This window comes from Perissodus microlepis, chromosome 19 (genome assembly GCF_051167445.1).
Source record: "Perissodus microlepis isolate ML-2025 ecotype Zambia chromosome 19, ASM5116744v1, whole genome shotgun sequence".
Classification (NCBI taxonomy): Eukaryota; Metazoa; Chordata; class Actinopteri; order Cichliformes; family Cichlidae; genus Perissodus; species Perissodus microlepis.
Genome location: NC_140479.1, coordinates 11,116,480 through 11,141,976, shown reverse-complemented (window position 1 = coordinate 11,141,976; position 25,497 = coordinate 11,116,480). Strand labels below are relative to the sequence as shown.

Genomic DNA, 25,497 nt, shown 5'->3' with positions numbered 1-25,497 from the left:
TAAATAAAAAACAAAACAAAAACAACATTATAAAACTCCCCCACAGCCAAACCTTTGTCTCACCTTGAAAGCACCCATAGTTTTTGAGATGTAACGATTTGTCACACAGAGCAGATGAAATTATGTCAGTGCTCACCTCTGTTCCCGGAAGTTAACATAAGCAGCTTTGGTAAATAACAGTGTTTCCAAGAACTTAACCGTAGCTCTAGCTTTTGAAAGATGATTGCTTTTCTGCTTGTGCCCTCAGGATACTCTCCCACCATCAAAGGTCAGCTGCTTCATGTGGACACCACCAGCAGCATGCAGTACAGGACCCTTCTGGAGGCTGAGATGTTGGCTGTAAGTAGCAGGCAATCAGCAACAAAGCTTTTCATTTGACGTTTTGGAGAGATTCTCGAAAGTTATTACATTTCCCTCAGCATTCAAGGAGAGCGGAGCCAAAGCAGACACTAATGTTGCATACACACAAGGCGCCTCAAAGGTTAAAATTTGTTTTGTCTTTCCCATTTTTTTTTATTTATTTATTTATTTTTAGTTCCACGTGATAGCCAGCTACCCCCGGGTATGGAACATGCCCCAGTCGTGGCAGTGTGAGATTGAGGTGTACAAGGCCACGTACCATTTCATCTACGCCCAGAAAAGCTTCTTCACTGGTGAGCAAGATTTCAGATTCTTTTATTTGGCCATGTGTGTATTGACGCATCAGGAAATCCCAAACAATCTTGAAAGAATCACTTTTTCTTTTCCCTTTCTTTTTTAGATTTGATCCAGGATTGGGCGAGTGACAGCGCCCCCGATATCTACTCTTTTGTGCCGTATTCCTGGAAGTTCAAGATCCTTTTCCACCAGTTTGAGATGATCTGGGCAGCAAACCAACACAACTGGATTGACTGTTCCACCAAACAACAGGAGAATGGTAAGAAAGATCCACCGAACAGCTGATGTTCATTTTAAATGAAATATTTTCATGAAATCACTTTAAAAAAACATCTTGAGCAGTTGTGCTTTCTGGAGGTGCTGCAGCCATTGAGTAACTGTCACTTTACGGGTCGAGCATTCATTCTCGGCAAGTTAAAGTAGTAAATGAAATGAAGGGTACTGTACGGTTATAAAAAGACGAGATTGATAGGGCGTTTTAGATGCTTAATTAGATAAACCTAGAAGTTTAAAAACCTCATACTGAATATTTACTGCAAATGTGTTTAACGATGTCCTGATTTGTTAGGACATACCTTTCTGCATGTGTCATTTTAAAGGAAGTTATGTGTATGTGAAATAACACAGAGCCTTTGTAATAACAGTGATACAGTTCTACAGTGTGTCAAATAAACCTGCTGTTTATGCTTGTTGTGTCTATGCTGTGAGATAAGTATAAGAAAAACATCCAGGTAGAGTACGAAGGCAATCAACGCTTTAGTACCTCTTTAACGTTGGCAGCTAATGTCCAAGGCATTTTAACTCTATTAAGTCATGATACATCTTACAGTATATGTATACTCTACTTAATCCTAGGAGGACAGCAAACTAATCAATTGCATTATTGATCTTCTATAGTGTACCTAGCAGCCTGCGGCGAGACGCTCAATATAGACTTCACTTTGCCTTTCAATGAGTTTGTTCCAACCACCTGCCATACCCGCTTCAGCTTAAAGGTGAGTGAATCGGTTTATAGTTTATTCCAAAAATAAATATCCAATAGAGAACTATTTTTTTTATGTAGTTGTAAAGGATTTTCTTGTTTAAAAAACATTTCAAAGCAGTATTTTATAGATACAGATTTATTGGCTATTTACTCACAAATGTGACTCCAGAACATGTGCGGGTGCATTAATGTTCGCGTACTTTGTCCTCCTCAGGCGGAAGATACAGACATGCGACTTTCCCTGCCAGAGTGCCATCCGAGCCGCTGCCCCCTGCTCACCCTGGCCAAAGACTACCAGAACATGAAGCTGCCCCCAGACATGTTCATGCCGGGGGAGAATCAAGGAGCTCCTCCTCCGAAACCCGCCAAGTCGAGGTGGAGGAACATCACCCGCGCAGAGTGAGTTAAGGCCAGGAATCATTTCTCTCTAGTTGTGGGGGAACAAAGTGAGTGCGTTAGCAAAGAGCATGATGACTCACCACCGTAACACTGACTCGCATCTCTTACTTCTGAGGTAAAAAGATAGTAGGTGGTAATTTCAAGTAAGAGTAGCACTAACCTGCACTTTTCATGCTGTGGTCTGATCAGTTGTTGCTGCCATGTTGGTTTGAAGTGACATGAAGTAGACTTTGTTTTAATGGAGCTCGTTTCTGCTCAGAAAAGAGACCTTTTGAGTAGCATGAATACATCTTATGCAAGATGAAGCTGCAGTTGTGTGCCATTTAAGTCAAAAGTAGTAAATACAGACATTAAAAATTAAAAATAAGCCTTGCACTGTTGCAGTCATATCTTGTTATTTCATGAACAGTAATTGTAAAAGCGTGGATAGCTTACAGATATCACATCTCGCAAACCCTCCTTTTTTTGTTTTTGTGGGTTTTTTTTTTTTTTTTGTTTTAACCCCCGAGGGTGTTTCTATTCTCGATTTAGGAAATGTCACCACTCTTACTTGCATATCTTGTGTTCTGAGATATTTTAGGGTGTCTTGTATGCACATGTTTAAGGGCTGCACATCAAATTTTTAGTGATGTTCAAAGCAGAGAAATGCGCGGGCTGTTCCAAAAGCTTCAGTTTGTATTTCTTGAAGTAGGTGATGGGGGATTCTGAGGTCTCCTTTTTTTCTTTATGCCATTTCTTTTTATTTTTTTTTTAGTTTATTCACTGCATGAATTAAGATTTGAACCCAGAAATGGCGTGATACATGCTTTCCTTTTTGTTTTGTTTGCTGTGGGACAACCGCAAAGATTTTATACCCACATTTTTAAAAAGGCAGCAAACTGTTCTTGTCATCAACTGTTATCCTTTTCTCTCCCCACGGAGCTTTGTTTTAATACAGTGCCTCAATTCTTACCTGCATCTGGTCACAGCCCTTGTTTCCAGAATGATTCTACCTTCTGTGCAGATGTTGTTTTCTTCTGATGACATAAAGAAGTGGGGTGCTGCTGCTGTACTATCTAAATGTTCTTATATGTGTAAGCCTTACCCAAGCATTGTACTGGTCTGAGGTGGAGAGGAGAGAGCGGAGCAGGAAAAGAGAAGCTGTGATTAATGGTCAATCTATTGTTCCGTGTACGGCCACAAGCTGTGGGTAGTGACCGAAAGAAAGAAATTGCTGAAATGAGCTTTCACCAAAGGGTATCTGTGGCTCTCGGTTAGCAGTAGGGTGAAGAACTCGGTCATTCGAGAGGAGCTCAGAGTAGAGCAGCTGCTCCTCCACATCAAAAGGAGGCAACTGAGGTGCTTCAGGTGTCTGAGTACTATGCCCCCCAGATGAGGGGCATAGTCATGGCAAACCTGTCCAGGATACCCTGGACATATTGTCTTTTGGCTGTCATGGGAAAGTCTCTGTCCAGTTAGAGGGGTTGGTGCAGGTGACTGAGGAGAAGAAGGTCTGGTTAGACTCCTAGCCCCACAAAGATGTATGTATGGATGTGTAGCAAGGTTTAAAAGCTAACTTACCTATTTATCAAGCTCCAAATTTATCTTGTATTGTGATATTTCTTACAGATGCTAACAAATCACTGATGAATCCTCAAATTTATTTTCAGTTCTGTGAACTTGAGAATAAAGAATAAAAGAGTAAATGCTTTACTTGTCAAAACTCAGCAGGTTATGTGTTTTGCTCACATTAGAGCTGTGTGAGATTAGTGTTGACAAACTAGGAATTGAACCGGGGCCTGTTATGCAAATGTGTAAACCACTCGGTCAGTGGGAGTTTAAAGAGATTGTAAAGATCCTTTGCTATTCAGGCAGCACATGCCTTGTGCACTGGGTACATGATAACCAACATCCAGATCATTTATTAGACATGACCCACAGGCGCAGCACTGTCAGACACCCACTAACCCCCTGGGAGGTTACGATCGAATACTTTCTGAGCCAGCACGCTGTGTGCTACCGAGAAATCAGGCGTGACCTATTTGCTGCGTCTGCTGTGTCCTCGGATGAACGGGTCATGAAGCAAACGATAAAGTGTAAAATCCATCTGAAATGGTGATAAAGCATTATGACTGTGCTCTGAGTGTCCGTGTTTCTCGTCCTTACATCAGAGCTGGTTGGGTAGACTGCTGGAGTGTGCCCAACTTTTTGCTTATCATTGACTACACCTGGCACCCCATTTATCCCCAGAAGGCTGATGAGCAACTCAAACAGTCATGTAAGCTAACTGCTCAGTATGAGTTCTTTAAAATCTGTCATCATTGTTTACATTCATGTTTAGATACTGTTGTTTTACCTCGCTCTGATTATTTTCCCAGTTTCTGAGATGGAGGAATCCATGCTATCGGCCTTGCGGCCCCCAGAACACACCTCAGTGGCTCACACATCTGCTTCAGCGCCCCACAGTCGGGCAACCACTGACCCCTCAGAGCTGCCCCCTGACAGACTTCATGTGGAAATGGAAATGTCACCAGATTCTCAAATAATTCTCTATGGGCCTTTGCTCCGAGCTCTGATTTCCATCAAGGTACCGAAATTCTTCCTATGACTTACTATGTAGTCACTGAACCAATTTATTAATAGACACTTCATAACATAAGCACCAAGTAAGCATAAGAGGAATGAAATCATGAAAAAGTTGCCCTTTTTTTTAAACAATTTTCTAATCTCCCTCATATTTTGTTCTCACAGGAAAATTATTTTGGCGAGGATGACATGTACACAGACTTCGAGGAAGCCGTGTCGAGCCCTGTGTTGTCCACTTCTACTTCCTCGGGCCTTGGCTGGTCTCCACTGGGAATGGAAGACAGCGAACATAAAGAAGCCTCAGACATCCATCCCCTTGACCTGCGGCCCTGGGACATCACCGTGCTCATTAACCTCTACAAAGTTCATGGCCGGCTGCCAGTGGTAAGACTGATGACACAAGTAGTTGAGAACGAGGGGTGGGGAGCAGAGTTAGTGCACAGAATATGGTTATGAAGCATTTGCTCACTGCAGTGGGAAACAGTCAAGTGTAAGACGAACAAAATAAGCCATTTTTAAAGTATAGTAATCAGTTACTAAATATTGTGTTTTAATTGGTAAAAGAAAAATGAAAGAATTGTATACCTTCAATAATATACATTCATTATCTTTGATTAGTAGGTTTCCATCAGTGTGTGTCTGTGCTGATGACTCAGTATGTTTGCTTACTGTCTCTGGGCTCTACAGCACTGCAGCAGCGAGGGTCCCGAAGCTCCATCCGGCTTCTTGGAGCGGCTGTGTTTTGAGATGAAAAAGGGCTACAAGGAGACAAAGCTTCAGCTGCTCCTGTCCCCTGTTCACATCTTTGTCAGTGACAACTACCAGGTATTAGACTCACCTACCTGCTGATGCTGGGCTCCTGTGATTTATGGAATTTCCTAAATATATAAGTATTAGACTATATCTAATTGGTTTTGTCTTAGACGCTTCTAGTCCCATCTTTGCGTATTTCCAGCAAACAATTCTTCTATTTCACTCCCTCTACGCCTTTCAGTGACGCAAGGCACCTGCATCTTAGTGCTACACTATTTTTGGACTCCCAGACCACACTCCTATTTAGAGGGCTGTCCTGCAGGAGAGCACAGAGTTACGCTTTACCATGTTAATGCAGCTATAGTGAGTAAACATAAATGAATAACTGAAGTTAAAACAGCATTAGACCACATCTGCTCAACTTCTCAGTATTTCAGCTGAACCTTAAGATTGTTTTTATACAAGCTAAGATTAAGTATCGTGACAACAGGCTAATTCGATACATTAAGTAGATCTTAATCACTGGTTGGTGAATATTATGCAACTCATGTCTACCTTTGTGGTTTTTAAAATATTTTAAAATATTTACAGAAAATTTTTGTGATTTATATCGTTATCGGGATGATAGATGTCTTATATGAAATTTTGGTCATATCGCACAGCCCTAGTGTCCACTCCTCCTCCTCCTCCTCCTCCTCCTCCTCCTTATTATTCTTCTTCTTCTTCTTCTTCTTCTTCTTCTTCTTCTTCATCTTCTTCATCTTCATCTTCATCTTCTTCTTCTTCTTCTTCTTCTTCTTCTTCTTCTTCTTCTTCTTCTTCATCATCATCATCATCATCATCATCATCATCATCATCATCATCATCATACAGCTTTAGTTTAAGAATCTCTGTCCCCATGAAAATCCAAACACCTATGTCAAGTTCTGTCAAGGAAACAACAGGTGATGATATAACCCCTAAGAAATGTTGGCCTATTGGCAGCCTGATGGAGCAGTAACACAGTGCACAGTCTGATGTCAGATAAGGAGAGGTGTAAGTCTTTGTTTGTCATGTCCACATGTAAATGCAGAAACTGAGTTTGTGAAAATCTCCACACTGGAAGGTGTTTTTCAAAAGCTGTTTACCCAAATGTGGACAATAAACTGAGACCTCCAGGTGCTGGTGTATTTTACTTTTCTCATACTAATCACATTTAGCCAAAGTTCTTTAATTTAAGCAAATTCTGCCATTTCTTTACTCTTTCCTTTAAACTGACAGCAGTTGTGTTTTGTAGGAGTATTTTCAGTGCAATTTTGCTATTAACTTGAATTTATTTGGATATTACTTGAAACCACTTAAGTCAAGCAACTATATGGCTTTGCATTTTAATTGAGTCAGCAATAAAAAAACAAACACTGACTTTTTTAAAACTTAGGCTGAAAGGGCAATTCAGTCCTTCAAAAACCATAAAAACTGCTGTAGATGTTGCATAATGTGAATCGCGCTTGCAATAGCCACATATTTACATAAGCAGCTGCATATTGTGCAACTGCACAGAATTTGTAATCTTTAGCTGTATTAGATCCTATTTGCTGCTGAGTTAATAACTTTCACTAATCCTCGACAGAGAATGTGTCTTCATCTCCCTCCCTTGGCTAGATAATATGCACTCTTTAAATCTGGAATACGGAAAATCTGGAGGCTTGTTAAAGTGGTCACAGGTTACACTTTAGGGGGAAAAAAGCATTGTGTCATATCAATTTATGTTGGTTTTGTAAGTGCAAATCCTTTCTTTTGTGACAGCGTCCCACAGCTGATGGGGTGTTGAGAGACGGCCACCTGAGTCTGTCTGGCCTGCAGATGAGGGCCCACGCCATGTTCTCTGCTCAGGGCCTTCCTCTGGGCAGTGACACACTGGAGTATGCCTGGCTTATTGATATGCAGGCTGGGGGGCTCACCGGCAGGGTCACTGTTCCACAGGTGTGTGGGTCTGTTTTATTAGCTGGAATTAAACACCAGTACAGTAGAAATTAAAACCTGCGTTTGCAAATTTTAAAGAAATGTGCAAATTTTTACTTAAAAGCTTGTCAGAATGTGCTGTGCTTTAATGTTTTTCATGCTTCAAACCCCCGTAATCACTGTATCTATTTTATTTTCTTGTTACTGTTTTTTGTGGTGATTATTTAGGTGGCCAGCATGATTGAGTGGGCTAAGACTTTCCTTTTCCACGTGTTCTCCCGGGAGTTCCAGCTAGAACAACCCAAGCCCTCTGTCATCTGCCAGCACGGTGTTGATCGTCGCATCTGCGATGCCAAGGTGCAGCCAGACAGCATACAATGAAATACTGCGTGATATTTGAGACTCATTTCTAAACACATTTTCACTTTCTCTGCTGTAGCTGTCAGGCTCCGGTTTGAACTAGTTAGCAGTCGTGTGTCTGAATTGCTTACTGGAAGCTGCTAAATTAGATCATTCTGGCTGATGGCTGCTTTTTGTGAGATTTGAATGCTGGTCCGAGCTGTCCTTTGTGAAATGAAATGTTTAAATGAGACCAGAAAATAAACGGAGACCACTTTGAGCCTGTCTTTAATGATGCATGACTCAGAAAGTGCACTTTTTGTCACAGAAAAGTCTGAGAAAAAAGTCTAACCCGTATCTATTTATCTGCTTGGAACAGCTATACATACACAGCACCATGATGTATAAAATGATGGAACAAGTCTCACAAAGTGTCTTGTCTGTATTCGAATACTAACAAGGATATTTTTGAAAATGCTGCCTAAAAACCCTCATTAGTGTCTAAGCCACTGTGTCTACAGGCTGTGCAGCAGTATTTAAAGCACAGTCTAACACTAAACAGGAGCTTGGCTTTTAGTAAAGGTTCAAAAGTTTCTGCTACTAAATGATGGTTGTCTTTCAGTTGAGCTGCCTCCCCGGTCACTGTCGCACATCCGAGGAGCTGAAGTACACCATGACCCGCCTGGCCATGGATGGAGTTGACCTCTTCATTGTCGAGCATGGCTGTGCTGCCAGTATCAAGGTAATGAGCGTAAAAAACCCCAAAACTCTGAAGCTATAACTGTTTAACTTCAGAATGTTTCTTTTTCTATACTTTTTGAGGATCTTCTCTATTTTCTCTCTTCTTCCCCACCTCCAGACGGGCATTATTCGTGTAGCCAACTGTAACCTGCACAACCAGGCAGTGGGCGAGGGCATCAGCGCTGTGGTGCAGGATGTAAACATCCGGCAGTACATTGAACAACAACACGCTGAAGTGACCAGGCTGCAGCCGGCTGGACAGGGTCAAGGTCCGGGTCAGCCGTTGGGTCTCGGTCAGCCACCTTTGCTGCGACGTTCTGTCTGGCTGGAGGCGGGGGCAGTCAACCTGAACCTCATCACGGCAGATATTGCCCTGGCTGCTGACCACCCAGCCAAATGTGAAGTGCAGAGGCAATTTCTGGAACTGCACGATGCTCAAACCAAAAGGTAGAAAAAAAAAACCTAAGTGCGGTCACTAGCACCCATGAGATAAATGGGAGACAAGTAATAATTGCAGGTTTTGGAGAATGTAAAAGCTGACATTTCTTTCAGAGGGGGACTGACTCACACTTTGAATCACACTCCTCTAGAATGTGTCACTGAGACAGTTGTGAAGCTATTCAACTCATTTACATGTTGTTCATTGAATTTTGTCATTTACAGTATCCTGACTCATTAAACATGATATCAGACTAGAGTTTTGGTCACTTGCTGTGATTCTGAATGGAATAATTAAGAATCTGTTAAGGAACCAGTGCTAGTGAAGTACTTTGTTTTCAGTCTTATATTCCAGCATGTGTAATATTACTGTAGGTAAATGTTACAGGTACATTTTATTGTCAAGGTCTCAGTATGAATAACTGGACAAAATCAGGCGTACAGCAGGGAAAGAAAACGCTTTTTTTTTTCTTTTTTTTCTTTTTTTCCCCAGCTAAGAAAGAGAGCCCAAAAACTCTTCTTACTTACTCAATTTATCTTATTTATTCACTCCTCTTTTCCTCAGACTCTGGTTCCTGTGGCCAGAGGATGCCAGCATTCGGAACAAGCGAAACAGGAACCGCTGTGGCTGCCTCGGTGGCTGCAGGTTCTTTGGGGGTACCAACATGGGGCTGGACTTCTTCAAGCTAGAAGATCTGACGCCCTCCTCCTCATCTGCATTCTCTTCATCCAGCACCGAGTCAGACATGTGTTATGGCCAATCTTTGCTACAGCCTGGGGAGTGTATCATTACAAAGGAAACGCCCAAAGTGGATGGTAAGATTTATTCTTTATTTTCTACTATCAACAAGAGTGACTCTCCTTTTAAGGAAAAAATAAAGAATAATTGCAATCTTTTTAATTTATAAGCAAAAGAAAAGGAACCTCTCCGACTAAACAAGACCGTGCAGGAAGAATGCATGTCCTTTTCTGTCCACGGCTCTGTGACTGAGGGTGTTTTAGATAAACAATATGTTCGTGTATATACTTTTTTTTTTTTTAAATCCCTCTCATTTAGGAGGGAAGGCGGTAGGACTGAAAACAGACACACACTCTCCTTGTCTGCCTCCTGAGCTGCCTGAGAGACATGGTCAGCAACACCTGAGTCTCCAGGTGCCCCAACGATCCCACAGCTCGGCCTCTTCCTCTGAAGAAAACAGCTCCTCCAGTGCTGCCTTACCCTTACTGGCAGGAGAGAGAGATTCCCCCTCGCCAAGCACAGAGGAACGCGTGTTCCCCATGAATGGCAAAAGCCCTGCTGAGTGAGTTGCACATTCATGCAATTTACTGTGGTCCAAAAATTCTGAACCCCAAATATTGAACTCTTCTAGTTATGTTCATTTATTAGATATAAAATGTTGAAGTTTTCCCTCTATATATTTCCTGTCATGCCTCCTGAATGCTGCATTTTCCCCGGTTTCTTTGCAGCACCCTAGGGGAAGTCCCAGAAGTATCACCAGTCTCACCCAACAGCTCCCAGGACCGCTCCTCAGTGCGCTCACCCCTCTGCTCTCCTCTCAAGCGTCAGTCCTCTGTGCATTCTGGTCGGCTGGGCAGCACCAAGAGCCTGTCGGCGGCCGTTTTCACCGATAAGCCGCCACCTGTGTTGTCTGGAGGCGTGCAGTTCAGCAGCGAGGTTTCCCGCAGCGATGAGAACGTCTTGGATTCCCCCCATCAGCGTAGAAGCTACGGCTCCTTTCCCTTCACGCCATCAGCGGACTCGAACACCTTCCATCAGTACCGCTCTGCCGACTCCAGCATGTCAGTGGCCGACAGCGAGGCCTACTTCTCCGCTGCTGAGGACTTTGAGCCAATCAGCAGCGCTGACGAGGGACCGGGGACTTACCCAGGACGCAAAAAGAAGAGGAGGCAGCAGATGCAGCAGCCTCAGCAGCCACCGTATCACATGGAGAACTACAGGTCAGATGAGATGATAACATACTTTAGAAAATGGAGCGTGCAATATTCTCCAAATGTCGCTAAGCCCCAGGGAAGCTTGCAAAAGTTCTCAAAGTTAAAGAGTTTGAAAATTTGAGAGCGAGCGCATGGTCAGATCATGTACAAGGTTAAGCATGGGGATTAAGGAGATGGTAGACTGAAGACAGCTCACAGTAACATCAAAGAGTCTCTCATTTCTCCTCTCTAAGAGCAGATGAATTAATGACCTGTCTAGAAAAGTTCTGACCTTGCTGCATTTCTTTCAAAGTGCTGCCCCTTTTAAATAATAATAATGAGCAGTTGTAAAGAATTTGTTTTGATATATATTGTACATGTTAAGATTAAAACTCTGTTGAAATACACCAAGAGAATGAGTGGTTTCACTTGAAGTTTGAAGGTAGCTGGAGTTGGAAGAAAATTCAGAGACCTTTTAAAAACAAGTAACTAGAAGACTTTCAATCTTTACAATGATTGTAAAATGGCTCGATTCAGCTATGAGTTAGAATACTTGAACCGTGTTATGCAATTTTTTATCTTTAATACCAAACTCGTTGCAAATATCAATGTGTAAAGCAACTTGGCCTGAAGCTAAATATGGTGCAGCTTTATTTTATTACTGCGACTCAATCATGCATGCACGGCTGAACGTCATGGAGGGGATTTGAACAAATGAGATGTTTGATCCACGGCAGCCACTCACTGCAGGTATGTTTCGCAAATTGGATTTCGCTCTCGTTCTGAAACTACCTCCTCATTTCTCTGGTGCCATAAATTGCCCTCGCATTGATTTCAGCACGCTTTTTTGATTGATACAGCGTCCACGAAAACATAAATAATCGATTCGCTCTCGTGAAAAGTTTCACTCGTGGAAACTATGAAAGCATAAAGCTGAATTCAAGAGCATAAAACTGCACACGGACGTTCTCAACATTTTGGTTCACAACTAAGCTTTCAAAGGATTTTTGCTTTTAGATCAAATGAAAGACCGTTTTACACCATAACACTGACATTTTTTTAATCACTTGACAAATTAATTTGAGTCCTTTTTATTCATATTTTGTCCTCCCACAGCCGAAGCTCCATCTACCACAGTGTTGAGGGTCCCCTCACGTACGTTCTCAATGGGGAGCTGATCACTGAACCACGTCCTCTGCCGATGCCTCCTACACTCCCTCCACTGCCGCCTCAGCCCCTGCCCAGCCACACATCTCAGGCCTCCTTTGTCTCAGCCCTGGCAATGGAGGAGGAAAGCTCAGTGGAGGCAGAAAAGATGGCGGAACCGGGCCCGGTAACTCGACAGCCTCACGTCATGGCGTGTTACCAGAACTACCTAGCCCACTACCAGGTAAATTCTTTAGCATTACACCCCTGATGGAAAATTCGTTCATCTATAGTCTGACATTATAATTTGATTATTATCCCTATATTTAACTTTACCTCTGCTAGGTCTCAAATTGGTCTGTCAAACAACCCACCAATAAAAGAACCTCCAAGTCTTCGCTGCATCGCCCCCTTGATCTGGACACGCCTACCAGCGAGGAGAGCTCTGGCTCTTTTGACCAGCTCTCCATCCCAAGCTTTAAGGTCTTTATCTTAATAGTATTAGTCTTCATGTAGTGAGATTACTGACTCAGTCCACATGTATTATTTCCTCTGTAATGCTGTAAATGCTGGCATTGTGCCTCTATGTCCATTATTCACTCAGACCAGTTTAAGAATGGGCCTGTTTCTTATACATTACAGGTAATAAAGCACGGCCTCTCAGCCAGCTCACTGTTAGACAGAGGTGTTCAGCTGATGGGTGAGAACAACAGGTATTTGTCCTTCGTCTTTATCACTTCCAGTTGAAAAATTCTCATAGGAACGTGTGGTTTTTTTTGCTTCAAAGTCATAGATTTTTCCAATAACTTTTAATTATGAAGTTACTGTATTGCCGCTCAGCTTCATGGCATTGTTTTCTTTTTATCAGCCAGTAATGTGTCAGCCACCATTACTAATTATACTCTACAACACACAAGTTGCAGTCCTTTGAGGTTGCAGCTTCTTCTATGTTTGCTTCATGCTCTCTTCATATCTCTACAGTACCCCGTATACACCCCTGGATAAGAGGGCCATGGAGAACACAGATGAGGACACAACCACAGATGACTGGTCTCTGGAGCAGCCCCTAGCTCAGACCAGAACCACTGCCATTGTGGAGGTGAAAGGAGCCATCAACGTGGTGCTCACACCTCTTGTGGCTGAATCCCTGGACAGGTAGTTACGAGGCTTATCAGACAGAGTTAGCTGGCCTGGAACATTTCTGTTGTCAGGCTGCCTCATTAGCCACATCTCCTTTAGAAATGGGTTTTTAATACTGGTCTGAAAAACCAGATTATAAAGATAATCTCATGACTGCCAAAAACTCTTTCTCACACTGCACTTTCTTAGTTTCCGGTTATTTTTAGCCTGAGGCTAAGATTTGACCTTAAGCCAGTTTAATCCCTCTGCACACTGAAACTTGGATCTAAAATTCTGCTGACAGAGCTTCAGAGTCTGGTCCTTTTCTTGATTGTTTAGCAGTGGGAATCTTTAGTTTGCCAGAGGCCAGCAGCACTGGGTTGGAAATGTTCTAAAAGACATTAATCACTTGTTCAGTTTGGAGCCTTTACAGTTTTTTGCAGATAGATAAAACTTGTATCAACTCTTTCTATAAAACTAGAAGTTTTCTAATAGCTCTGTGTACTTGGTTTGTTTCAGGTACATCGAGTCCATGGCCCACTTTGCAAGCATCCGACACCCAGCAGCGATTCTGGATGACCTGCACGGGAAAGTCCTCAATGAAGCCTATCAGATCAGCAAATCTACAGTCACTGAGTCTGTAAGTACAGCAAGTCACAGAGCAGGGCAACAACAGCTTAACATTTAAATGTTGAGAGATTTAATAAAATCTCTGCCTTAGCTTAAAAGTGAGTAGAAGCGGGGTTTATTGCCTGTTGACTCTTGTCCCTCTATTTTGGGTCTGGATCCGCACAGAGCCAAACAGGCAAGCAGGAGCATAAGCTGTCCAAGACAGAGGGCACGACCCCTGGTTCCCTAAACATCTCCCATGGCCAGACAGACCTGTCCGTCAAACCAGATAATGTGAAAATCAAGGGCCTCCAAGCCAACGTGTCCATCCCCAAGGTGAGACCTGTGACCCAGAATAATGAGAGGCCAGTGGCTGTCCTAAAAAATATGCTCTAGCCACAAGGGGTCGGGAGCAAGCACAGAATCATGAGCACTGCTGCAGATCCCTTTATATTGAAACAATGAATATGCAGTAGTTTCTGATTTAGTGTGGAGTATTTTAATAATAGCTCAGTGTTATTTAGCTGCTTGTTTATTATTTTTATTTTACTGTGGAACTATAGATTTGGAAACATGGCCCTTTCTGAAGTTTCAGACCCCATTAGATTATACAAGCATTTTTCAATTCCTCTGAATCGAATGTGTATGACTACTTAAATGACTACTATCATACTTTTTCTTGTTATTCTGGACACAAGTATTTCTGAATGTTTGATTTTGAAGAGCAATATTTTTCCCACACAGCATTTAACTTCAAGTTGGATTTGTGTTTCTTTCTCTTGTTGTCTTTTATGTGCAGGTGAACCTTTGCCTCCTGCAGGCCTCTGTAGAGGAAGGGTCACCATCTTGCTCCAGTAAGAGTGTCACACATGTGTCTCTAGTGGCACTGTGCTTTGACAGGATTGCCACCCAGTTCAGGATGAACAGGTAATGCCTCCAGCTCTTGTCATGACATTGTATGTGTTTGTGTTCTTACAGTCTTACAGTGACTAAGCTTTTTGGAGTGTGTATGCCCGGGGCAAATATCCTCGTTTGACACGCTCTGTTTGACACACTCCATCACGTTTGGTTGTTGGATTGCTTTTTTTTAAAAAATATATATATATATTTTTAGGAGTGCTAGGTCAGTAGGATTTAAGAATTCAGCCTAATTCAGATTTTTTTTTTTTGTTTGATTGAAAACAGGAGATGTGCAGAGTATGAAATCAACTAAATTTACATTATAAAGATTTTTAACATGCACATTTTCCACTGCTGCTTTCAGGGGAATTGTAGAAGAGACTCCCAACACCACCGAGCATGGCCGACCCTCTGTCATGTTTGAGAAGTACGCTTCAGCCACTAAGATGCAGCCTCAGTCTTCGGGCTCTTTGCGCTCCAACGCCGGCATTGAGAAAGGCAAAGAGATTGCTGCAAGACTCAATATCCACCGAATCCACAGCCAGCTCCGAGGCCTGGACTCCACAGGTTGACTTTGCAGAACAGTAGTCTTATTTGAACATCACTCCAACCTCTTTGTTACAACGCTGTGTAACAATGTGGAAAGATTTGCTCTTATTTGACCTTCGCTATCAAGATTCGCTGGATTTTAGCACATGTTGTTTTTATAAGGTTTGTAGCATTTTCTAATAGTTGTGTTACTTCTTCTTCATCTGTAGATATTGGCACATGTGCTATCACAGCAATTCCTTTTGAGAAGTCCAAAGTTCTCTTTGGCCTGGAGGAAATGGAGGAGTTTTCACTGGTGGATGAAACTGATGCCCAGGCAACAGCAGGCGATCTGGGCCGTTCTGCCGCATCTCTGGAGAAATGGGGCTGGATCATGTTTGAATGTGGCATTGAAAATCTCACAGTCAAAGGTAAGTCAATGCAGGCTCCTTAAACATATATCCTGACTAAGTTTGCTCCTGGAAATCTGAATATTCTGATTTAGATGAGGGCTTTTCTGTAGCCATTTATAAATGTGTTACACTTGTTTTGCAGGGGGCCGTCAGTCAGGAGCTATTCTTTACAATGCGTTCGGTGTGATGGGGCGCTCAGACGCAGGAGGGAAGACAGGAATGTCAAAGTCCAACGGTTCAACCGGCTCTCAGACAGGAAGCGGTTATAGTACTGATATGTCTGATGACAACCTCCCACATGATGCTGTCAGTCCAGCCTCTGATGTTAATGAGCACTCAGACTCAGACGACCAGGTGAGAAACCAGAAAGTCTTCTAGCCTGTGAAGTGGCTAAAAAAATGCACATAACTCTGATGGCTTTTTGGTTAGGGTGAAACAACTAATTGCCATGACAGTAAGATATAGGCCACTGCACAATAAAGAGTGATACCAAAGTGGTTCTGGTAATAAACAGCATAACAGGAGGTTTAACCAAAATCATAAACTGTAACAGTAATGCATTTGTAAGGGGGTTGAAGGGCAGCCGCATTGAAAAGATGAGGTTACTGAAGAAGTGAGATATTCATCTAAAAGGCAGAAGTGTGAGAAACAGCAACACACAACATGTTCATCTTGCTTGAGCAGGCAGGCAGAATTTTCACAGCCGACAGGTGTTTCCAGATGTGATGCTTAAATTTTTCTGCAGAAGCATGAAACAGCCTGAGGACCGAAAAGCGAGTGAAGCTGGCAAAAGACGCATCAGTCTGACTTTGCTTCAGAATCAAACACTGTTTTGCAGTGCCATCAGCTCCGATCTGGCAAAAAAAAAAATAAACCAAAAAAAGCAAACAGTAGGACCCTGTTGCACCGTTTCTTACGGAAGACTCGCAGGAACAAACAAATGCTGTGAAAAAAACATGTATCTACAGTTTGTCCCCCACGCGCTTGATGAAGACGGAGTGGAGCACTGTGCAGGTTCCTCACGGGGGCTTTATTTCTGAAAATAGATTTCAGTCAGAATCAGTTATTTTAATGCTCCGAATCAAAGTCAGATAAGTGTTCATTTCCATATTCCTCGCTGGATATGTATCATCACTATAGAATTTATCCTGAACAACTAGGCAACAAGCTAACAGTGTTGTAAAAAAGTGCAAAAGCTCTGCTGCACTCATTTCAAACTGAACATTGTCTTTAGTGGACAACAGTCTGATTCAGATTTGTTTTGCTCACAGTTAAAACAATAAAATTAATGTTCAGATATTTTCTCGTGCACCCATGAGAAAAAAAGATGCAACAACCTTGCATACATTTTATTGAATCTGAAAAATTATCTGTGATAGGAAATGGAGCTCTACACAGAGGAGAGCCATAAATCCATTACCTCCTGTTAAATCCTCTTCACTTCTGCTCTGCAGGACGAAGGGGTCGAATCAGACGACCTGAAGAAAGACCTTCCTCTCATGCCCCCACCGCCTGACTCCAGCAGCATGAAACTGACCATTAGAGAGATCTGGTTCAGTTTTGCTGCTCCCACCAATGTGCGGTCAGCCTCACAGGCCATCTCCAGGTAGGGCTCTGTGATGCCTATATGACTATACACTGTACAGAAAAGCTGTATTAAAATCACACCAGCTCTTTTCTTTACGTCAGCCACTTTTCATCATCGTCTGTCCGAAGCACAATAAGCTGATTAGTCATTCTCTTTTAGTTTTAAGTTGAGTTGTGAATTTCCTCATTATTTAGCCTACTGTGCTTGGCATCTGCACTAGAAAATAAAGAAACAAAGCAATTCTTAACCAGTTGCAGGCATATTAATTTAAATGCAGTGCCTTTTAACCTATAAACTTTGCAGAAGTCTGATTATATTTTTGGTTGTAATGAGCAGTGGTTATTAAGGTGACTGTTGTGTCTGTGTGTGTTTATAGGCAGTTGAATCTTCTCAGCACAGCCACACCTGCCATTGGAGCCTGGTTGGTTCCCATTGACCAGCTCAAATCGTCACTTCGGAAACTGGACATGGAGGGCACGCTGCGCGTTTGTGCAGTCATGGGCTGCATCATGACCGAGGCTCTGGAGGTTAGGAGCACATATGTGTATACATCAGGAGTGTATGGGTCTCCTGGTTGAATTATTATTTCAAAACATTTTCTTAAGTGAGCTTAATATAATGGGAAAAAACATTTAAAACAGTTATAATTCCCAGCAACAGATGGATTTATTTATTTATTTCTCCCCAACAGAAAAAGAGCATCCACATCCCTATCAGGAGCAAGTACAACCGCGTGACCAAACGAGCCCGCTACCTCCACGAGAACCCCTCCTGCATGCTTTGTAACATCCTGCACCGCTACCTGCAACAAGCTGACTACTCTGTCATAGAGGAAGCTACTATGGTTAGTATGAGCCCTTCTCTTCTGTTGCACTGCTGCATGATCATAACATGATCATGTGTAGTGTAGCCTCAAACGTCTCTTTTCCCTTGTCTTCTCTGCATTATTTAAATGAATCTGTTGTCAGTGTGAAACAGTGGCGCTAATCTCTCCTCTCCTTTTACCCCAGAATGATGGGGTTCCAGCCCTGGTCACTCTAAAGAAAGGTTTGGTAGCATTGGCCAGGCAGTGGATGAAATTCATTGTGGTAACTCAGGGTTTCAAGGCTATTGGTCTGATGAGGCCCAACCAGCTTACCAAACCCAAGGAGCCTCAGCAGAACCAGGGTGACACAATTTTGGGACTGGACAATGGAGCTGCTCTGCAGAGTGACACCAGCGCGGATGGAGCTGAATTTGAATTCGATGCAGGTGGGAAACTACAGCTTTCACAGTGCTAATAATATTGTGAGGCACCCATCTGTTGCCACAGATGGGCTGTGAAGCTCTTGACCTTTACTTTGTCAGTGTTTGCAAAGATGTGTTATAGACTGATACCACTAGTTTGCTGAAAGGAGCTCTGGGGTTGAGTGACAGACTGTTCAACCTCTTTAAAGGATTTTTTTTTCAGAGTTTTATTTTGTGTTGTTATTTTTAAGCCACAGTGAGTGAACACACGATGTTGCTGGAGGTAGCATGCAGCCGCCCCCCACCGAAGGAAGCCAACTCTGGTCCTGTGAGCGGAGTGGAGATCATGAGGAAACTTTCCAAGTCGCATACACACAACGAGTCTGTGCTCAGAATAAAGGTATGAGTTTCGGTTTTATGTCATGCATTCGTATACAAAGCAGGCTGTAAAGATGGCACAACAGATGGACGTACTTTCTTGTAATGAAAAAAATCTTCAGAGATTGTGGATTTCACACGTTTGGATTGTCGGTTGGATGAAATGAGGAATTTTAGGTTGTCGTGAGAGATTCAATGACTCTCTGAAGAGAGTCATTGTTTTTTGGTTTTATTTTTTCTAACATTTCAAAACCCAAGGTTGCATAATGATAGTCTGGTTTACATAAACACTTTGCAAAGGTAGTAGCTCTCCACTGCAGACTGATTGTGCTGTCTTGGCTGTGGTATGAAGGTGATTCTGCTTTTGGAAAGCCAGGAGGGATTAGAGCTTTACACTGAGTGACGAGATGACATTTTCCTCTCTCCTAAATTAAAGTATGATGTGTTTATACAGTATTTTTTTTGTTTTAGACAACTCGGCTCTTTTGTCTAAAAAGTATTACCTCAGCTTTAGGTTCAGCCATGTTCATAATGTTGCCAGACGAAGTTTATCCCACCTGTCGCTGAACTTGAACAGGCTCTGGCAGCTTGAGAAAAAAATTATATAGTGTGAACACAAACTCCTCTCAGCAATCTGTACATTTGTCATACCCAGGGTTCGCATCCCTACCAGTCGCTGAGCTACACCAGCGGTGACACAGCAGCTGACTCACCCGCCCATGTGAGCCGCGCAGGCCTGCCAGCCAAGGACAGCCCCAGGAAGGAGAGCCTTCTGAGCAACCTGACGGGCAGCTTTCGGAGTCTGCACAATCTGCTGGAGGGCACGCCCCAGAGGAATGAGCCGTCTGCCGCCACCGCAACCAAGAGCAGCTCGCTCACTCGCACAGGTGCTCACACTCAACTGCTATTTTGTTGCACCGCTGCTAACTGCAGTATGGGGAAGGTTCTGGTAAAAGTCGATCATTAGCTTGAACTTGATTTTCATCACAGCTTCAAACAATCTAGTTGCATTTCTGTTCCAACAGTGACCTCTGCTGTTCAGCAATGTCAGTAATGAATAAACTGCAGCGTGCTCTTAAATCCACCACCAGCTCACTGTGAACAAATATGTAGAGAGAGAGATTTGCACTTAAACCCAAGAAGGACAAAGATGAGAAATAAAAGCTGAAAAAAAAATTGATTAGAATATGTTTTTAAGGTGTGAAAGTGGGAACATTGTGGAAACATCTCCTTATACGCATTATCCACGTGCTGACTGTAAAAGATGAATTATGCATGAACAGCAGTCAATCCAAGTGTAATATCGAGGTTTTTGTAGTCTGTTCCATGATGCAATATACTCTCAATCTCTCCTTGTTTAGGGACAGACATGCTGACTGAGCACCCACTGCTGTCGGAGCCCTCCTCTGTCAGCTTTTACAACTGGATGTCCAACGCTGTGAGCAACAAGACGGGGGCTGGAGTCCAGGAGTCTCCGGTCAACCGCTCCCAGCACAACAGTCTACAGACAGGTGAGACACCATGAGCTTAACAGAGGATGATTTTGTTTTGCTATATAATGCTCTATTTTATGCATTTTTGTTATGATGATGTTGGAATAGATAAAACAGTTATTAACATATTCACTCTTGCGGTAACAGTTCAAAGTTTTCTGTAATGTTGTTTCAGTAGCCTCACTGGGTTCTTCTGTCAACCCCTGCTACCAGTACCAACCGCTGCCAGATAACAGTCCAGAAGGAGGTCAGGGCTAAGTAGTCACTGAGTGCTGTGCTGGTGGTGTTGTTGAACTAATTAGCTGACTAGCAGCTAGTTTGTGATTTCTCCCATTAGTTTGTTAGCCATCCAGACCACCTTCATATATACTAGAGAGATATTTTTGATTTATTGCAATGAAAGAAAATTGGAAATTGCGTCGCCTTTTTGTTTTGCACGATTTGCAAAATTAGCACAAAAGTCTGCAAAATTCGTAAAAAAAAAAGACAGAAACCAGTTTGTTTTACAAAAGTATGGCATGCTATTGGAGACTAAAATGAAATGAGAAAAGGCTCTACACAGTTTCTGAAGCCTCAGCTCTGAATTTCTGGCTGTTTGTTTTTTTTTGTTTGTTTTGTTTTGTCTTTTAGTTTTTTAAGCCAGATGTGACCTATATTTGGATGAGGGTGGAAGACATGGCCTCCATGATCTTATATGAACGAGTCGTTGTTCTCTTAAAAACTCCATCAGGCTTTACCGTCTTCTTGCCTCTCCAAAGTTGTGAATTCCCACCAATTAGAGTGATTAATTTAAAATCATCATGCTAGTCTCTTCTTGTGTTTAGTCTTGTTCTTAGAAGCCTCTCAAACTGTTCTCACACCTGAATTCTGGATCGTATCAGAAAAACAAGTCGGGGCCCAGGCCCCTGTTGCCATTTCTTACTTGTAGCACACAACAGATATCCAAGTCAAGTGTTCTCACTACTGGAAATGCTCTGTGTGGTTTAGATTAAAATGCTGCCTGGGCATGCAACATCCACTTGGTCAGTGTGAATTCATCATTGTCTAAAAGTGCAGAACACATGTAGGACTGAAATGTCAGTGATGCGACTAAAAAGCATCCTCGGATGGATGTAGTAGGAGCCGGTGTAAAGATTTTTACTGAGGAAGGATGTAACGATGCCTCTGTTCAGGTAGATAAGGGGCTGTAGTCCAGGTGTGCCAAGATGAACCCGTATAACAGTTATATATAAGATACAGACAGATGCTTTGCCTCCAGTGTGTCTTCTCTTTTTAGCTGTACCACTGGTGCCATTTCAGGTATTTTCAAAACCTTCACATTGCAAAGACCAAATTTCTCCTTGTGGGACAATTAAAGGATTATTATTAATATTCTATTAATGTGGTACTAGGAGTCCTTTTTGTTTTGTGAGTCTTGAAGTCTATACACCTCAAGTCATGTGGTAGCCTGTTAGCCTCTCTCAGCTTGAAGCTGTGTAAGAAAAGCTCATGTTGTTTCCTCACTGGTGCTTTCCTGCTAAACACACTCTCAGTTTAGTGACCTGAAATTTCTCTTATTCCTCACAACACCGCTCTATCCCTCGCTCTGTTACCCTGTACTCCCACTCATCTTCTAAGCTACAAACTGCGACACTCTGCATTTTGTTTCACTCTCTCTTAATAGCAGTTTATTACTTGGAATCAGCCATGCAAATGACTGAAAAACGAATAGTTATGTCTATAACTTCTGTTCCCTGAAGGAGAGGAACGAGGTACAACACATAAGTATGGGGATATCACGCCCTCGCGTGTCCTGGCTGAAGAAACCTTTAATCACGCCTTTAAGGCAGATGACGTGTGATGACACGCGCACGGCCCCGCCTGCACATATAGCCGCTGTCATCACAGTCATCCCTCAGTTCGATAGCCGCTCTTCACCGAGCCAAACTGCTCAGTGGGGCCACCTTGTGTTGTACCTCGTTCCTCTCCTTCAGGGAACAGAAGTTATAGACATAACTATTCGTTCCCTTTCAGTCGATTCACTCGGTACAACACATAAGTATGGGACATATATACACGCCCCACAGAGCAGCCACCGAACCGGAATCGGACCACCACATCCTTAGTGAGTGGTAGACCCAGCAGAAAGGACAGCATGAGCCACCGAAGGGGCTGTAACGTCCAACCGATAAAACTGCACAAAAGTGTGCGGTGATGCCCAACTAGCTGCCGCACAAATATCAGCTACAGGCACCCCTTTAAAAAGAGCCCATGAGGTTGCCATCCCCCTGGTGGAATGAGCTCTCACCCCGTGGGGCAAAGCAAGACCACTGGTGCCGTATGCCAGTGAGATAGCTTCTATAATCCAGTGGGACAGCCTCTGTTTCGATAGAGCTCTACCTCTATTTGGATTAGCGAAGCAGACAAACAGCTGGTCACATAAACGCACATTCTGAGTGCGCTCAATGTAGGTGCGTAGCATACGCACTGGACAAAGAGAATGCATCCTCTGCTCCTCAGATGCAAAAGGAGGGGAGCAAAAACTCAGCAACTCAAACTCCATTGAGCTAGAAGATGCAGGCATGATCTTGGGAAAATAGGCAGCATTTGGACGCAATACGACCTTGTGGCCATCAGAAGAGAACTGTGTGCAGGAGGGATGCACAGAGAGCGCATGAAGGTCACCCACTCGCTTTGCCGAAGCCAAAGCGAGAAGTAATGCAGTCTTATATGAAAGAAATTTCATATCCACAGACTCAATGGGTTCAAATGGGGGGCTACAAAGGGCCTCCAGCACCAAAGACAAGTCCCAAGCAGGGACACTGGACTTAAGCACGGGCCTCAGCCGGCGAACTCCTTTCAGAAAACGTATGGCGAGGGGATGCGCACCTAGTGTCACCCCGTCAAAGCCAATATGACAAGCAGATATAGCTGCCAAATAAACCTTAATTGTCGAAAATGAAAGGCCCTTATCCAGCAGCTCCTGCAGGAATGTCAAAACATCCACAATAGAGCACTGAAATGGGAGAGTGTGGCGGTCCTGGCACCATTGCTCGAAGGCTCGCCATTTGTAAGCGTACAAGCCTCTAGTAGATGAGGCCCTAGCGCTCTGAATTGTCGCTATCACACTAGGTGGCAAACCCTTAGCAATCAAGTTTAACCTCTCAGCAGGTAAGCATGAAGGCGCCACAGATCTGGGCGCGGATAAAACACTTCTCCTCCCGCCTGAGAGAGGAGATCCCTGCGGAGAGGAAGCTGCCAAGGACTCGCTGCTAGCAGGCTGATTATCTCTGCATACCACGACCTTGTGGGCCACCAAGGGGCCACTGGAATCAGAGAGAGGGAATGCCGACGCACTCTCTCTAGAACTGGAGATATCATTTCCACTGGGGGAAATGCATACAGGAGCACGTCTGGCCATTGGTGCGCTAGCGCGTCCAAGCCCAAGGGTGCATCGTGGTCGATTATGGAGAAGAACAGGGGGCAGTGAGTATTTACCCTGGAAGCAAAAAGATCTATTTGTGCCTTGCCAAATAGGTCCCAAATCTGAGCCACTATTAAAGGGTGTAACCTCCATTCTCTCACCAGAGGACCCCCCCTGGAGAGAAGGTCCGGCCCCAGGTTCAGGTGGCCTGGGACATGGGTGGCTCTTAGAGACAGAAAATGAACACTGCACCATAACAGCAGAGAGCGAGACAGGTTCAACAGGGGAAGAGAGCGTGTTCCTCCCTTTCTGTTTATGTAAGACACCACTGTTGAATTGTCCGTCCTGACTAAGACATGCTGGCCCTCCAGGACTGGACGAAAATGCTTTAGAGCTAAGAACACTGCTAACAGCTCTAAGTGGTTGATGTGCAGCTGGCGCTGGGCTGTGGACCAGATCCCTCTCACTGATGCACCCTCGCACAGCGCTCCCCACCCTCTTAGGGAAGCATCTGTGGACACCACCTTGCGAAACAACACCCTCCCAATCCGAGAGCCCTGATGCAGCAGCCCGGGCTCCCTCCAAGGACGGAGAGCTAGCATGCAAGACGCGGTTACCGTCAGCCTCCTCCGGAGGTGAAGCGATGCACACAAACGGTGAGAGAGAGTCCAGCGTTGAAACGCTCTCATTTTTAACAGTCCAAGTGGCACTACGGCGATCATAGATGCCATCATGCCCAACAAGCTTAATATCGTCTGGAAACGCAGTCTGCGTCCCAGCTGAAACTGAGTAAGGCAGCGATGAAACGCGGCCACTCTGTGCTCCGACAAACGTGCGCGGCTGGAAAGCGAGCATATTTCCAAACCGAGAAAAGTAATCTGCTGACTCGGGATTAGCGAGCTCTTTTGAAAGTTCACAGAGAATCCCAGCGTCTGAATGTGTGACAGAACCAGCGACAGCTGTGTCTCCGCCTGCTCTCTGGAGCAAGCTACGAGAGCCCAGCCGTCTAGGTAGGCTAAGATGCGGATTCCTCTCTCTCTGAGGGGCGCTAGCGCTGCCTCGGCACATTTCGTAAAGGTGCGAGGAGCGAGCGACAGCCCGAACGGCAGCAGCACTAGGTATTCGTAGGCTACGCCCTCGAATGCAAACCTCAGAAATTGCCTGTGTTTCGGGTGTATAGCCACATGAAAACAAGCATCTGTTAGATCGATTGTTGCAAACCAATCTCCCGGGCCGACCGCATTCAAGAGCTGTCTGAGTGTTAGCATCTTGAACCTGTACGTTCGTAGGTACGTGTTCAAGACTCGCAGGTCGAGGATGGGACGAAGCCCTCCCCCTTTTTTCGGAACAACAAAATAACGGCTGTACCAACCTTTGTCTGTCTCCGAAGCGGGGACCACTCGTATTGCCCTTTTCTGCAATAGCGCCTTTATTTCCTCTCTGAGTATCATGGCCGCCTCGGTGTTGACAGTCGTGTTTACGACTCTTTGGAAACGGGGCGGCTTGACCCGGAACTGCAACCGGTAACCCATGGCAACGGTTCGCAGCACCCACGGAGAGGGGGCGCAAGCGCGCCACTGAGGGAAGTGAGCAGCCAGCCGGCTGACCTGCAGCACCGTCGGCGGGGCGTTGTCGCCCCCCCCAGTGTGTCTGCAGGGGACTGCATCACCTGCCTGACCTGGCTCATTCTGCCTGCAGGCTGAGCATTTGTGATTGTTTGAGAATAAACAACACTCTTTATTGATTGTAACATGGAAATATGTACATTTATACATTTTGTTGGAGGCACCTTTTCTGGGGCACAACAATGAAAAACAGCGGGAACACTCGATGTGGTCACCTGAACATTTAACACACCTGAACAGGGAGTTACCTGAGGCATTTTGTGTGCAGGGGTTTTGTGCTTGGGAGACAGTGTTAGGAAAGTGCAGCGCCTTCTGGGG

General features: G+C 43.9%; 1 protein-coding gene across 10 annotated transcripts in view; it reads left to right on the top strand.

Annotated features, from left to right (window-relative positions):
• Positions 1-25,497, top strand: part of bltp1 (bridge-like lipid transfer protein family member 1) — an 83,926-nt gene that overhangs the window by 17,736 nt on the left and 40,693 nt on the right. For 9 of the 10 annotated variants that reach the window (XM_084915247.1, XM_084915249.1, XM_084915255.1 and 6 more), the window contains exons 13-45: positions 248-339; positions 536-653; positions 761-916; positions 1,555-1,652; positions 1,857-2,041; positions 4,192-4,298; positions 4,399-4,607; positions 4,772-4,990; positions 5,294-5,431; positions 7,145-7,321; positions 7,529-7,657; positions 8,262-8,381; positions 8,499-8,827; positions 9,384-9,634; positions 9,876-10,119; positions 10,286-10,777; positions 11,867-12,140; positions 12,242-12,379; positions 12,539-12,609; positions 12,878-13,051; positions 13,535-13,655; positions 13,811-13,960; positions 14,424-14,551; positions 14,889-15,091; positions 15,283-15,483; positions 15,608-15,819; positions 16,920-17,071; positions 17,430-17,580; positions 17,745-17,897; positions 18,064-18,304; positions 18,532-18,680; positions 19,314-19,545; positions 20,020-20,169. In XM_084915247.1, the coding sequence (XP_084771373.1) occupies positions 248-339; positions 536-653; positions 761-916; positions 1,555-1,652; positions 1,857-2,041; positions 4,192-4,298; positions 4,399-4,607; positions 4,772-4,990; positions 5,294-5,431; positions 7,145-7,321; positions 7,529-7,657; positions 8,262-8,381; positions 8,499-8,827; positions 9,384-9,634; positions 9,876-10,119; positions 10,286-10,777; positions 11,867-12,140; positions 12,242-12,379; positions 12,539-12,609; positions 12,878-13,051; positions 13,535-13,655; positions 13,811-13,960; positions 14,424-14,551; positions 14,889-15,091; positions 15,283-15,483; positions 15,608-15,819; positions 16,920-17,071; positions 17,430-17,580; positions 17,745-17,897; positions 18,064-18,304; positions 18,532-18,680; positions 19,314-19,545; positions 20,020-20,169 (5,964 nt within the window). The remainder of the gene's footprint in view (positions 1-247; positions 340-535; positions 654-760; positions 917-1,554; positions 1,653-1,856; positions 2,042-4,191; positions 4,299-4,398; positions 4,608-4,771; positions 4,991-5,293; positions 5,432-7,144; positions 7,322-7,528; positions 7,658-8,261; positions 8,382-8,498; positions 8,828-9,383; positions 9,635-9,875; positions 10,120-10,285; positions 10,778-11,866; positions 12,141-12,241; positions 12,380-12,538; positions 12,610-12,877; positions 13,052-13,534; positions 13,656-13,810; positions 13,961-14,423; positions 14,552-14,888; positions 15,092-15,282; positions 15,484-15,607; positions 15,820-16,919; positions 17,072-17,429; positions 17,581-17,744; positions 17,898-18,063; positions 18,305-18,531; positions 18,681-19,313; positions 19,546-20,019; positions 20,170-25,497) is intronic. The other variant, XM_084915248.1, reaches the window with a different exon arrangement.